The sequence below is a fragment of the Lipotes vexillifer genome, unplaced genomic scaffold, assembly GCF_000442215.2.
Source record: "Lipotes vexillifer unplaced genomic scaffold, Lipotes_vexillifer_v1.1 scaffold269, whole genome shotgun sequence".
Classification (NCBI taxonomy): domain Eukaryota; kingdom Metazoa; phylum Chordata; class Mammalia; order Artiodactyla; family Lipotidae; genus Lipotes; species Lipotes vexillifer.
In genome coordinates, this window is record NW_006799885.1 from 904,878 (window position 1) to 918,803 (window position 13,926).

The window sequence follows — 13,926 nt, forward strand, 5'->3', positions numbered from 1 at the left end:
AAAGCCCATATAATGAGGGGCTAGAGGTCAGGAGAGTCAACCATGTGACTAGAGGGTTGAAACTTTCCACCCTATGTCCTGACCTCTGGGGAGAGAGAGGCTGGAGGTTGAGTTAATCACTAATTGTCAATGATTTAACCAATCATATCTAGGTAATAAAGCCTCCATAAAAAACAACTGAAAGGATTTGGGGAGCATCTATGTTGGTGAATGAACTGAGGTGCTCAGAGGGAGCTACACCCTGGGAGGGCATGGAAGCTTTGTTCCCCTTACCCCATGCCTTGCCCTATACTTCTATTTTTCTGTTCATCTATATCTTTTATTATACTCTTTATAATAAACAGGCAAGTGTAAGTATCTTCTTCCCTGAGTTCTGTGAGTTGTTATAGCAAATTATTGAAGCTGAGAAGGGGGTTGTGGGAATCCTCAGTTTGTAGCCAACTCAGCCAGAAGTACAGGTGACAAGTTGGGATTTGCAATTGGCATATGAAGTGGGGGACAGTCTTACGGACCTGATCCCTTAATCTGTGGTCTGTGCCAACTCCTGGCAGTTAGTGTCAGAATTAAGTTAAATTGTAAGACACGCAGTCAGTGTCTGCTGAGAACTGGAGTGGAAAAACTCACACATTTGGTGTCAGAAGTGGGGCAAATAGAGGAAACAGAGTTTTCCTTTACCTGGGTGAAGCAGACTGTTTTGAGCAGTACTTATCAGTATGATAGTCGCTATTTGTTATAATCCTTTTACATATGTTGAAAAGGTTCCCAGGAATTTTAGTAAATCTTTTCCTACCTTTATTCAGCATAAACTTCCTTAAGCTTAAAACAATTTTCTCATTAGACACAACCAAATTTTGATTCTATAATAGCATTATTTCTATTGCTTCTCAGCCTTTTGGCTAAGATTAAGTATAATAGCACTATTTCTGGTAGAATAATGGATAAGAGGAAAATTTTACAGTTTAGCTTATGGATAATTATTGATATTTCTAAGCATTTGGGATATATTTAATTTTCATGGATTTAGATGTTTTAGGCTAAATTTGTAGTAGCAAATTATAATACAAAACCCAAAATGTAGTCATAGTTTTATTATAACTGTATTATTTGTAACATACTCATATTACAGGTATTGAAGACTGAAGTGACATGACAAATTACTTCTTGATTTGTTGTTGAGTCAAAAGTTGGTTTAAGTCTCATTTTTTTGATTATCTGGAAATCTGAAATAAAATAAATTATAAAATTAAATTTTATATTGGACTAGAAAGCAAAAAAAAAAAAAAACCCAAAAACCTTGCTTTTAAGATATTGCAATTGGCCTTGAATAACATGGTTTTGAACTGTGGGAGTCCACTTATATGCAGACTTTTTTCAATAGTAAATACTATAGTACTATACAATCAGTGGTTGGTTGAATCTGCATTTGCAGATTCAAATATGTACACGGAGGGCTGACTATAGGTTATATGCATATTTTTGACTGTGGGGAGGGTTGGCATCCCTAACCTCCATGTTGTTCAAGGGTCGACTGGATTTTGTATTCTGTAATTTTTAGACATAGCTTAAAAGATTAAAAGTACCTCTATGATTTCTTTCTTTCTTTCTTTTTTAACCAGTGTTTCAGTATTAGCTTATCAAGTGTTAGATGAAGTTACTTTTTTTGTGTTTGGAGAATTACAGTAGACTTAGTATCTTGCATAATGTGGATACTTAATAGAAAGTTTAACTTGATTTATCATACCCACTGAGGTCCTCTTCCAAAAACTCTGAGGTTTGATATAAACTTTCCATTGTGGATCTTCTAGACCCTCCTAAAGAAAAAAAGATGTATACATTTAATGGCTTATCACAAATAGAGTTTACAGTTCTTTTGAGTTTGAACGTGGGAATCACTTTTCAGGGGTCTCTACCCTTATCACCTGTATGACAAAAGTTTATGTACAACTTGTATCACCAGTGCAGATTATATTGGTCAAAGATGGCCACAATGATATCTCCTACTCTACACGTTCCTCAAAAGTATGATCTTGCCACTTCCCCTTCAAGAGGTGGAATCCAATTCCCCTCCTCTTGAAACTGGGCTAGGCATAGTACTATTTTGTAATCAATAGAATGTGGAGGAAGTGACTGCATGACTTCCAAACCTAGATAAGAAAAGGCTGTGCTGCTTCCACCTGGTTCTCTTAGGATGCTTGCTTTGGAGGAAGCCAGTCGCCATATAAGAAGTCTTACCACCCTGAGATTGTCATCCTGGTGAGACCATGTACAGATGCTCCAGTTGACAGTCCCAGCTGAGCCCAGCCTTCTAGCTATCCTGCCAAAGTTCCACTATGTGAGTAAAACTTTCTTGGATCCTTCAGATCAACCCATCTGTCAGTTGAGTATTATCATTGGGTAACCTAAATGGATGTCTAGCCAAGCCAGGTTCGAATTCCTAACCCACAGGATTCTTGTGATATATGAAATGGCAAATGGAACAGCCACTGTTTGGGGATAAGATGACTTGTTAAAGCAAAACTCTGAAGGACAATTAATTTAGAGAGCAATATAAAGTAACCAAATAATCAAATATGATATGGGAAATTTAGACATAAACAGAAATTAATTTATTACTTAACTTTCATATCTGCCCTTCTACTTTTTTTTTTTAACATCTTTATTGAAGTGTAATTGCTTTATAATGGTGTGTTAGTTTCTGCTTTATAACAAAGTGAATCAGCTGTACATATACATATATCTCCATATCTCCTCCCTCTTGTATCTGCCTCCCACTCTCCCTATCCCACCCCTCTAGGTGGTCACAAAGCACTGAGCTGATCTCCCTGTGCTATGTGGCTGCTTTCCACTAGCTATTTATTTTACATTTGGTAGTATATATAAGTTCATGCCACTCTCACACTTCATCTCAGGGTTACCCTTCCTCCTCCCCATGTCCTAAAGTCGATTCTGTACATCTGCATCTTTATTTCTGTCCTGCTCCTAGGTTCTTCATGACCAGTTTTTTTTTTTTTTTAGATTCCATATATATGTGTTAGCATTTGGTATTTGCTTTTCTCTTTCTGACTTACTGTACTCTGTATGACAGACTCTAAGTCTATCCACCTCATTACAAATAACTCAATTTCATTTCTTTTTATGGCTAATATTCCACTGTATATATGGGCCACATCTTCTTTATCCATTCATCTATCAATGGACATTGAGGTTGCTTCCATGTCCTGCCTATTGTAAATAGAGCTGCAATGACAATTTGGTACATGACCCTTTTTGAATTATGGTTTTCTCAGGGTATATGCCCAGTAGTGGGATTGCTCGTCATGTGGTAGTTTTATTTTTAGTTTTCTAAGGACCCTTCATAAAGTTCACCATAGTGGCTGTATCAATTTACACTACCACCAAGAGTGCAAGAGGGTTCCCTTTTCTCCACACCCACTCCAGCATTTATTGTTTGTAGATTTTTTGAAGATGGCCATTCTGACCTGTGTGAGGTGATACCTCATTGTAGTTTTGATTTGCATTTCTCTAATGATTAGTGACATTGAGGAATCTTTCATGTGTTTGTTGGCAATCTGTATATCTTCTTTGGAGAAATGTCTATTTAGGTCTTCTGCCCATTTTTGGATTGGGTTGTTTGTTTTTTTGATATTGAGCTGCCTGAGATGCTTGTAAATTTTGGAGATTAATGCTCTGTCAGTTGCTTCATTTGAAAATATTTTCTCCCATTCTGAGGGTTGTCTTTTTGTCTTGTTTATGTTTTCCTTTTCTGTGCAAAAGCTTTTGTTTCATTGCGTCCCATGTGTCAATTTTTTTTTTTTTTTTTTTTTTTTGTTGGGTGGCCTGCGTGGACTCTCTAGTTGTAGCGCATGGGAGTAGTTGCCCCACGGCATGTGGGATCTTAGTTCCCCGACCAGGGTTCAAACCTGCGCCCCCTGCATTGGAAAGCAGATTCTTAACCACTGGACCACCAGGGAAGTCCCGGCAGTCGGACTCTCAACCACTGCGCCACCAGGGAAGCCCTTCTATTTTTGGTTTTACTTCCATTTCTCTAGGAGGTGGGTCAAAAAAGGTCTTGCTGTGATTTATATCAGAGAGAGTTCTGCCTGTGTTTTCCTCTAAGAGTTTTCTACTGTCTGGCCTAACATTTAGGTCTTTAATCCATTTTGAGTTTATTTTTGTGTATAGCATTAGGGAGTGTTCTAATGTCATTCTTTTACATGTAGCTGTCCAGTTTTCCCAGTACCACTTATTGAAGAGGCTGTCTTTTCTCCATTGTATATTCTTGCCTCTTTTATCAAAAATAAGGTGACCACATGTGTGTGGGTTTATCTATGGGCTTTCTATCCTGTTCCATTGATCTACATTTCTGTTTTTGTGCCAGGACCATACAGTCTTGATTACTGTAGCTTTGTAGTATAGTCTGAAGTCAGGGAGCCTGATTTCTCCAGCTCTGTTTTGCTTTCTCAAGATTGGTTTAGTTATTGAGGGTCTTTTGTGTTTCCATACAAATTGTGAAATTTTCTGTTCTAGTTCTGTGGAAAATGCCATTGGTAATTTGACAGGGATTGCATGGAATCTGTAGACTGCTTTGGGTAGAATAGTCATTTTCACAATGTTGATTCTTCCAATCCAAGAACATAGTATATCTCTCCATCTGTTTGTATCATCTTTAATTTCTTTCATCAGTGTCTTATAGTTCTTTGCATAAAGGTCTTTTGTCTCCTTAGGTAGGTTTATTCCTAGGAATTTTATTCTTTTTGTTGCACTGGTAAATGGGAGTGCTTCCTTAACATTTCTTTCAGATTTTGCATCATTAGTGTATAGGAATGCAAGAGATTTCTGTGCATTAATTTTTTATCCTGCTACTTTACCAAACTCATTGATTAGCTCTAGTAATTTTTTGGTAGCATCTTTAGGATTCTCTACATATCATGTCATCTGCAAACAGTGACAGTTTTACTTCCTTTCTGATTTCAATTCCTATTTTTTCTTTTTCTTCTTTGATTGCTGTGGCTAAAACTTCCAAAACTATGTTGAATAATAGTGGTGAGAGTGGGCAACCTTGTCTTGTTCCTGATCTTAGTGGAAATGGTTTCAGTTTTCCACCATTGAGAATGATGTTGGCTGTGGGTCTGTCGTATATGGCCTTTATTATGTTGAGGTAAGTTCCTTCTATACCTACTTTCTGGAGGGTTTTTATCATAAATGAGTGTTGAATTTTGTCAAAAGCTTTTTCTGAATCCATTGATGATCATATAGTTTTTATGCTTCAGTTTGTTAATGTGGTGTATCACATTGATTGATTTGCATATATTGAAGAATCCTTGAATTCCTGGGATAAACCCCACTTGATCATGGTGTATGATCCTTGTAATGTGCTGTTGGATTCTGTTTGCTAGTATTTTGTTGAGGATTTTTGCATCTAAGTTCATCACAGATATTGCCCTTTAGTTTTCTTTCTTTGTGACATCTTTGTCTGGTTTTGGTATCAGGGTGATGGTGGTCTTATAGAATGAGTTTGCGAGTGTTCCTCTGTCAGCTCTATTTTGGAAGAGTTTGAGAAGGATAGGTGTTAGCTCTTCTCGAATGTTTGAAAGAATTCGCCAGTGAGGCTGTCTGGTCCTGGGCTTTTGGTTTTGGGGAGATTTTTAATCACAGTCTCAATTTCAGTGCTTCTGATTGGTCTTTTCATATTTTCTATTTCTTCCTGGTTCAGTCTTGGAAGGTTGTGCTTTTCTAAGAATTTGTCCATTTCTTCCAGGTGGTCCATTTTATTGACATAGAGTTGCTTGTAGTAATCTCTCATGATCCTTTGTATGTCTGCAGTGTCAGCTGTTACTTCTCCTTTTTCGTTTCTAATTCTATTGATTTGAGCCTTCTCCCTTCTTTTCTTTATGAATCTGGTTAATGGTTTATCTATTTTGTTTATCTTCTCAGTGAACCAGCTTCTAGTTTTATTGATCTTTGCTATTGTTTCCTTCATTTCTTTTTCATTTATTTCTGATCTGATCTTTATGCTTTCTTTCCTTTTGCTAACTTTGGGGTTTTTGTTCTTCTTTCTCTAATTACTTTAGGTGTAAGGTTAGGTTGTTTATTTGAGATGTTTCTTGCTTCTTGAGGTAGGATTGTATTGCTATAAACTTCCCTCTTAGAACTGCTTTTGCTGCATCCAATAGGTTTTGTGTCGTCGTGCTTTCATTGTCATTTGTTTATAGGTCTTTTTGATTTCCTCTTTGATTTCTTCAGTAATCTCTTGATTATTAAGTAGTGTATGGTTTAGCCTCCATGTGTTTGTATTTTTTCCAGATTTTTTCCTGTAGTTGATATCTAGTCTCATAGCATTGTGATCAGAAAAGATACTTGATACAATTTCAATTTTCTTAAATATACCAAGGCTTGATTTGTGACCCAAGATATGATCTATCCTGGACAATGTTCCGTGAGCACTTGAGAAGAAAGTGTATTCTGTTGTTTTTAGATGGAATGTCTTCCAAATATCAATTAATTCCATCTTGTTTAATGTGTCATTTAAAGCTTGTGTTTCCGTATTTATTTTCATTTTGAATGATCTGTCCATTGGTGAAAGTGGGGTGTTAAAGTCCCCTACTACTATTGTGTTACTGTCTTTCCCCTTTTATGGCTGTTAGCACTTACCTTATGTATTCAGGTGCTCCTATGTTGGGTGCATAAATATTTACAATTGTTATATCTTCTTCTTGGATCGATCCCTTGATCATCGTGTAGTTATCACATGTTCATTATCTCTTGAAATAGTCTTTAAAGTCTATTTTGCCTGATACAAGAATTGCTACTCCAGGTTTCTTTTGATTTCCATTTGCATGGAATATGTTTTTCCATCCTCTCACTTTCAGTCTGTTTGTGTCCCTAGGTCTGAAGTGGGTCTCCTGTAAAGAGCATACATACAGGTCTTGTTTTTGTATCCATTCAAGCCAGTCTATGTCTTTTGGTTGGAGGATTTAATCCATTTACATTTAAGGTAATTATCGATATGTGTGTGCCTATTACAATTTTCTTAATTGTTTTGGGTTTGTTATTGTAGATCTTTTCCTTCTCTTGTGATTCCTGCCTAGAGAAGTTCCTTTAGCATTTGTCGTAAAGCTGGTTTGGTGGTGCTGAATTCTCTTAGCTTTTGCTTGTCTGTAAAAGTTTTAATTTTTCTCTCAAATCTGAATGTGATCCTTGCTGGGTAGAGTAATCTTGGTTTTAGGTTTTTCTCCTTCATCACTTTAAATATATCCTGCCACTCCCTTCTGGCTTGCAGAGTTTCTGCTGAAAGATCAGCTGTTAACCTTATGGGGATTCCCTTATGTATTATTTGTTTTTTTATCCCTTGCTGCTTTTAATATTTGTTCTCTGCATTTAATTTTTCTTTCCTTTTTTTGCGGTACGCGGCTCTCTCACTGTTGTGGCCTCTCCCATTGCAGAGCACACACTCCAGACACGCAGGCTCAGTGGCCATGGCTCACAGGCCTAGCTGCTCTGCAGCATGTGGGATCCTCCCGGACTGGGGCGCGAACCCCTGTCCCCTGCGTCGGCAGGCAGACTCTCAACCACTGCGCCACCAGGGAAGCTCTGCATTTAATTTTTGATAGTTTGATTAATATATGTCTTGGTGTGTTTCTCCTTGGATTTATCCTGTATGGGACTCTCTGTGCTACCTGGACTTGATTGACTATTTCCTTTCCCATATTAGGGAAGTTTTCAACTCTAATCTCTTCAAATATTTTCTCAGTCCCTTTCTTTCCCTCTTCTTCTTCTGGGACCCCTATAATGTGAATGTTGGTGTGTTTAATGTTGTCCCAGAAGTCTCTGAGACTGTCCTCAATTCTTTTCATTCCTTTTTCTTTATTGTGCTCTGAAGTAGCTATTTCCACTATTTTATCCTCCAGGTCACGTGTGCGTTTTTCTGCCTCAGTTATTCTGCTATTGATTCCTTCTAGAGAATTTTTAATTTCATTTATTCTGTTGTTCAACATTGTTTGTTTGCTCTTTAGTTCTTCTAGGTCCTTGTTAAACATTTCTTGTACTTTCTCCATTTTCTTTCCAAGATTTTGGAGCACCTTTACTGTCATTACTCTGAATTCTTTTTCAGGTAGACTGACTATTTACTCTTCATTTGTTTGGTCTGGTGGATTTTTATCTTGCTCCTTCATGTGCTGTGTGTTTCTTTGTCTTCTTATTTTGCTTAATTTACTGTGTTTGGGGTCTCCTTTATGCAGGCTGAAGGTCCGTATTTCCCATTGTTTTTGGTGTCTGCCCCCAGTGACTAAAGTTGTTTTAGTGGGTTGTGTAGGCTTCCTGGTGGATGGGACTAGTGCCTGCATTCTGGTGGATGAGACTGGATCTTGTCTTTCTGGTGGGTAGGACCACGTCTGGTGGTGTGTTTTGTGGTGTCTGTGAACTTATTATGATTTTAGGCAGTCTCTCTGCTAATGGGTGGGGTTGTGTTCTTGTCTTGCTAGTTGTTTGGCATAGGGTGTCCAGCCCTGGAGGTTGCTGGTCGTTGAGTGGAGCCGGGTCTTAGCATTGAGATGGAGATCTCTGGGAGCACTTTTGCCGTTTGATGTTATGTGGAGCTGGGATGTCTCTGGTGGACCCATTTCCTGACCTCAGCGCTCCCACCTCAGAGGCACAGGCCTGACACCAGCCGGAGCACCAAGACCCTGTCAGCCACATGGCTCAGAAGAAAAGGGAGAAAAAAGAAAGAAAGAAAAAATAAAATAAAAGTTATTAAAATAAATAATTATTAAAAATTAAAAAAAATTAAAATTAATTTAAAAAATAAAAAAAGGAAAGAGAGAAAGAAGAGAGCAACTAAACCAAAAAACAAATCCAGCAATGATAACAAGCACTAAAAAGTATACTAAAAAAACCCACATAACTATCCAAAAAAAAAGGACACACAGAATCCTAGGACTAATGGTAATAGCAAAGCTATACAGACAAAATCACACACAGAAGCATACACATACACACTCACAAAAAGAGAAAAAGGAAAAATATATATATATATCGTTGTTACCTCAATTTTGGGATGATTCGTTGTCTACTCAGGTACTCCATTAATGCAGGGTACATCAAGTTGACTGTGGAGATTTTATCCGCTGCTCCTGAGGCTGCTGGGAGAGATTTCCCTTTCTCTTCTTTGTTTGCACAGCTCCTGTGGTTCAGCTTTGGATTTGGCCCTGCCTCTGCATGTAGGTCGCCTGTGGGCATCTGTTCTTTGCTCAGACAGGACGGGGTTAAAGGAGCAGCAGATTAGGGGGCTCTGGCTCACTCAGGCTGGGGGGAGGGAGGGGTACAGAACGTGGGGAGAGCCTGCTGTGGCAGAGGTCTGCATGACATTGCAACAGTCTGAGGCATGGCATGTGTTCTCCCGGGGCAGTTGTCCCTGGATCATGGGACCCTGGCAGTGGTGGGCTGCCCAGGCTCCCGGGAGGGGAGGTGTGGATAGTGACCTGTGCTCGCACACAGAATTATTGGTGGCTGCAGCAGCAGCCTTAACATCTCATGCCCGTCTCCGGGGTCCATGCTGATACCCGTGGCTAGCACCAGTCTCTGGAGCTTGTTTAGGTGGTGTTCTGAATCCCCTCTCCTCGCGCATCCCGCAACAATGGTCTCTTGCCTCTTAGGCAGTTCCAGACTTTTTCCCAGACTCCCTCCCAGCTAGCTGTGGCGCACTATCCCCTTTCAGGCTGTGTTCACACAGCCAACCCCAGTCCTCTACTTGGGATCCGACTTCTGAAGCCTGAGCCTCAGCTCCCAGCCCTCACCCCTCCGGCAGGTGAGCAAACAAGCCTCTCAGGCTGGTGAGGGCTGGTTGGTAATGATCCTCTGTGTGGGTATCTCTCCACTTTGCCCTCTGCACCCCTGTTGCTGCGCTCTCCTCTGTGGCTCCAAAGCTTCCCCCCCTGCCACCCCCCATCTCCACCAGTGAAGGGGCTTCCTAGTGTGTGGAAACTTTTCTTCCTTCACAGCTCTCTTCCAGTGGTGCAGGTCCCATCGCTGTTTTTTCTTTTGCCCTACCCAGGTACGTGGGGAGTTTCTTGCCTTTGGGGAGGTCTGAGGTCTTCTGCCAGCATTCAGTAGGTGTTCTGTAAGAGTTGTTCCACGTGTAGATATATTTCTGTTGTATTTGTGGGGAGGAAGGTGATCTCCACATCTTCCTCTTCCGCCATCTTGAAGGTCTCCTACCCTTCTACTTTTGACTTGAATGCACTTATCTAATAAGATGCTCTTTATCCTTGCTTATAACAGGCCTCAGTGTCCAGGTCCCCTTTCATTTCCTGCATTCTACTTTTCATAAAGTTCTGCATATTTCATATTTTGTCCTCATATCCCACGTACCACAACTCCTGAAACATTTCCACTATATTCTCACTTTATTTTCTGAAATTCCTTCTACTTTCTTGCTCTGACAGAATCTTGGCTGTCCTCTGAGGATACTGCGAGCCCAGAAGCCCTTCTTGTTTTTCTTTTCATCAGTCCTCTTACCATTGTACTTGGAGATGGGCAGGTGTCCTCCTCCTTACTGTTCTCTTTCAGCGTATTTGCCCTCCCTTCTTCCCTTCCTAAAACTCACATCATCAGTTTATATAATCAACTATTGCTGTGATCTACCTGCAACTGGATCGTTCTCAGTTCATTTCATCATTGGCTCATTGTTAATTTCCCACTACTTTCTTAATTTAGCAATTTAAATGTATGTTTAGAAGATTCTCTCACCCTGGGTCTCAGTTCCTTGAGCCCTGTTCTTTTAGATCTTGTCCTTTACCTTACCATAGCCATTAATTCCCATGCTTATTCTTAGACTTTTTCATTACCTGTAACTGCAAGCCCCCCTCAAACACAGTTTTCTGCATTCAACTAATAGACTGCCAGCGTTTATTTTTTCTGGATCACTCCCTCTATTACCCCACCACTAGCAATTCTTCAACCCCACTGGGACTTCCAATTCTACTATATTTTCATTGTTCCTCCGTGTTTGGATTTCTTCTTTCCCTTCTTTGTACCATTTAAACTCCATGGTCATTCACCCTCTTGTATATAGGCTGACTTCCTTACCCTTGTTTTCTCACTTTGTTATATTCTCTTGACAAAACTATAATCCCAGTTAAATCCAACTCTCTTCCTATTCCTCTCCTGCAGTGTAAGGCTCTATGTGGCTGGAAAAACATACAAGTGGGTCTCACTTTAAATTCATGGTCACCGACATTAGGGGGAACTCAATACTTTCCAGACATCCTATTACATGTTCCTAATCCATTCATTCTTCCACTCTCCTAGATGACATTTACTCTTTCTTCCATTTTCTCAAACCTCCAACTCTCTATATTCATTATCATTCTCAGCTGATGATTTATTTTCCAGTTTCATGGAGGAAATATAACATAGTAGGAAAAAGCTTCCACAAGCTGTGTCAAGAGTTACTTACTTGTTTTTGTTCTATATGCTTCATGTCTCCCATACTCCCATCTAAGGTCAACCCCTCTAGGTCTTCACTAGATCTCATCCTCTCTTGCATACATAAGACACGGCTCTAGTAATTCCTTCTGTCTTTCACTTATCAGTTTTTTTGCACTCTACTAAATCTTCCCAATCAACATATACATATTTTGTTGAAGACAAATGAGTAAGTTCTCATCAATGAATGTGGACAGAATGACACATACTGCTTCTGGGCCTGAGCATTAGACATTGGGCATTCATTTCTCCTTAAACTTTCCATTTTCCTCAATCTTGAACATGGAAATTTATGACTCGGTTTCAACCATGCAGACAATAACAACATCCAAGTCAATGATTCTCAACTGGGATGATTTTGCTCCACAGGGCAGATTTGGAAATATCTGGAGATATTTTTGTCATCAAAACTGGTCGGTGGAAGTGCTACCGGTATCTAGTAGGTAGAGACCAGGAATGCTGCTAAATATGCTACAATGCTCATGACAGCCATTCCCCACCCTTCTCTCCAACAAAAAAAATCATCCAGCTCAAAATTTTTATAGTGCTATTTTGAGAAACCCTGCCCTGGGGGATGGTGGAACAATAAGACAGAAGGTCATGGTCCCCTGAATGCCTGTGGGACTACCTTGTAAATGTAGACAGCTCACTTCAGGATTAAGGAAGAAACAAACTTCTATATTCTTAAGCTACTGTACTTTTGGGACTCTTTGTAATAGTAGCTTAGCCTTTACTTTAACTGATATATTCCATCACCTTTTGAAGTAAAGAACTATGCTGGGCTTCTCAGTTTAATATTTTGATTGCACCACAATACAGAGAACCATCCTGACATCCTAATGCCTATTTTATACAATCTAATGTCTTAAACTCAGCATTCTCTTTGGTTTGGCAGGATGTAACAATATATTTTAAATTGGAGAAATTGTTCCTGGATTTTTCCAAGTTTGAAATTATGCCTGGTTGGTCACAAATAATTGTTTAGCATTCATTCCTCAGATGCTCAGCAAAGGTGATTTTTATTGTGGAATAGTTTTCATGTAGATTCTCTGAGAAGAATAGCTACATGTGCAGCTACTCTTTTACTCAACTTGGACCACAATTGCTAGTTAAAAAAAAAAGACATTCATACTTGCTGAGTTAGGAAACCTTAGCAAAGGTTAATTTATACCGGGGAACATTTGAAGTTATCATTCAGGTTTTCTGAGACTTCTGTTCATTTGCGACAAGGTGAGCATCATGGGATTGTTGACTCTTGGTTCCATCTTGGAAAAGCACTCATTTTGATTCCTAACCTAGGTTTCCTGTTGTGGGTCTCTTCTTAGGGTATGATTTGAGATGTTTGATCTTCAAGGAAGCTGGAAGATTAGGACCCATATCACTCCAGCAAGGGAGACCAGAACCAGTGCAAAGCTGAGAGTTTGGTATTTGCTTACACCGCCTACCATTTCAATAGAAATAGGCACTTCCCTGTTGCTAATAGTAAAGACTCTCAAAGGGTAGATTCCCTCAAGTGGGCAACAAAAGGATCTCATTTTACCACATTTTAGCCTATCTTGTACCAAAGAGCAATAGAATAAGTCAACGATGCTGAATTGCAATAAACCTACAAACCCATTCCTTTACTTGTAAACAATGGCATATAATACAGTATTACATATAAATGAGATTTAAAAAAATGTTATATGTAGGGGAGTATAAGTTGAAATGGGAGAGATGCTACCTGGTAGTTTTGTGACTGAAAAGGTGAATGAATTTTTATCATTTCGTTATGCAAAACATTTTTAGTGGCCTTACTAGAAAAAGGTAAATAATAACTCATACATAAAGGTTGTGTCAGAGTTTATAGACTAGACCCCTGGTAATGGATTGAACCTTTCCACAACAAATCAAAAGTATTGTTGTATGCTCACATGAATATACAACAGTCATTACCTTAAATTTAAAACTCACTATAAGCAGCAAACACGTAGAGCAGGATATGAAGGATGTATTGTATCAGTGTGGTCTGCAGAGAATTTCTTCAAAAGGTTTTTGCTTTGTTGAAATATGTGTTGCAGTTCAAAGCTAAAGGGATTACTTCTGAATAGTCATCATAGGGTTGATTACGTTTGTATATTATATTTAGCTGGACCCTGCAGGCTATTACTCCATTAGGTCTGCCGGTCCTGCTATTGTCACAAAGTTGATCACCTAAGGTTAAAAGACTGTGCTTTCTGTTGACCTTATCAAAATCTCTCAAAAGCCTTTGTTAACAAATAAAATTCAGGTTGTGTTTCATGAAAATGATTAAGAATAAATACCATGTATGAAAACTGCTCGTATGTTATGGGTGATCTTAGCATTATGCCATTATTAGTGAGGAGATTATATTTTGCTCTAGTATTACAGCACAATTCAATTTTAGTAGAAATAGTTCTTTTTCATGCTCATAGTAGACAGTCT

General features: G+C 39.1%; 1 protein-coding gene across 1 annotated transcript in view; it reads right to left on the reverse strand.

Moving 5' to 3' along the window:
* Positions 1 to 1,088: 1,088 nt before the first annotated feature.
* The window catches only part of TTC29 (tetratricopeptide repeat domain 29), a 255,359-nt gene continuing 242,521 nt past the window's right edge, over positions 1,089 to 13,926 (reverse strand). The window contains exons 12-13 of the mRNA XM_007472002.1: positions 1,742 to 1,811; positions 1,089 to 1,220 (exon numbers count right to left, since the gene is read on the reverse strand). Of these exons, the coding sequence (XP_007472064.1) occupies positions 1,190 to 1,220; positions 1,742 to 1,811 (101 nt within the window). The 3' untranslated portion in view covers positions 1,089 to 1,189. The remainder of the gene's footprint in view (positions 1,221 to 1,741; positions 1,812 to 13,926) is intronic.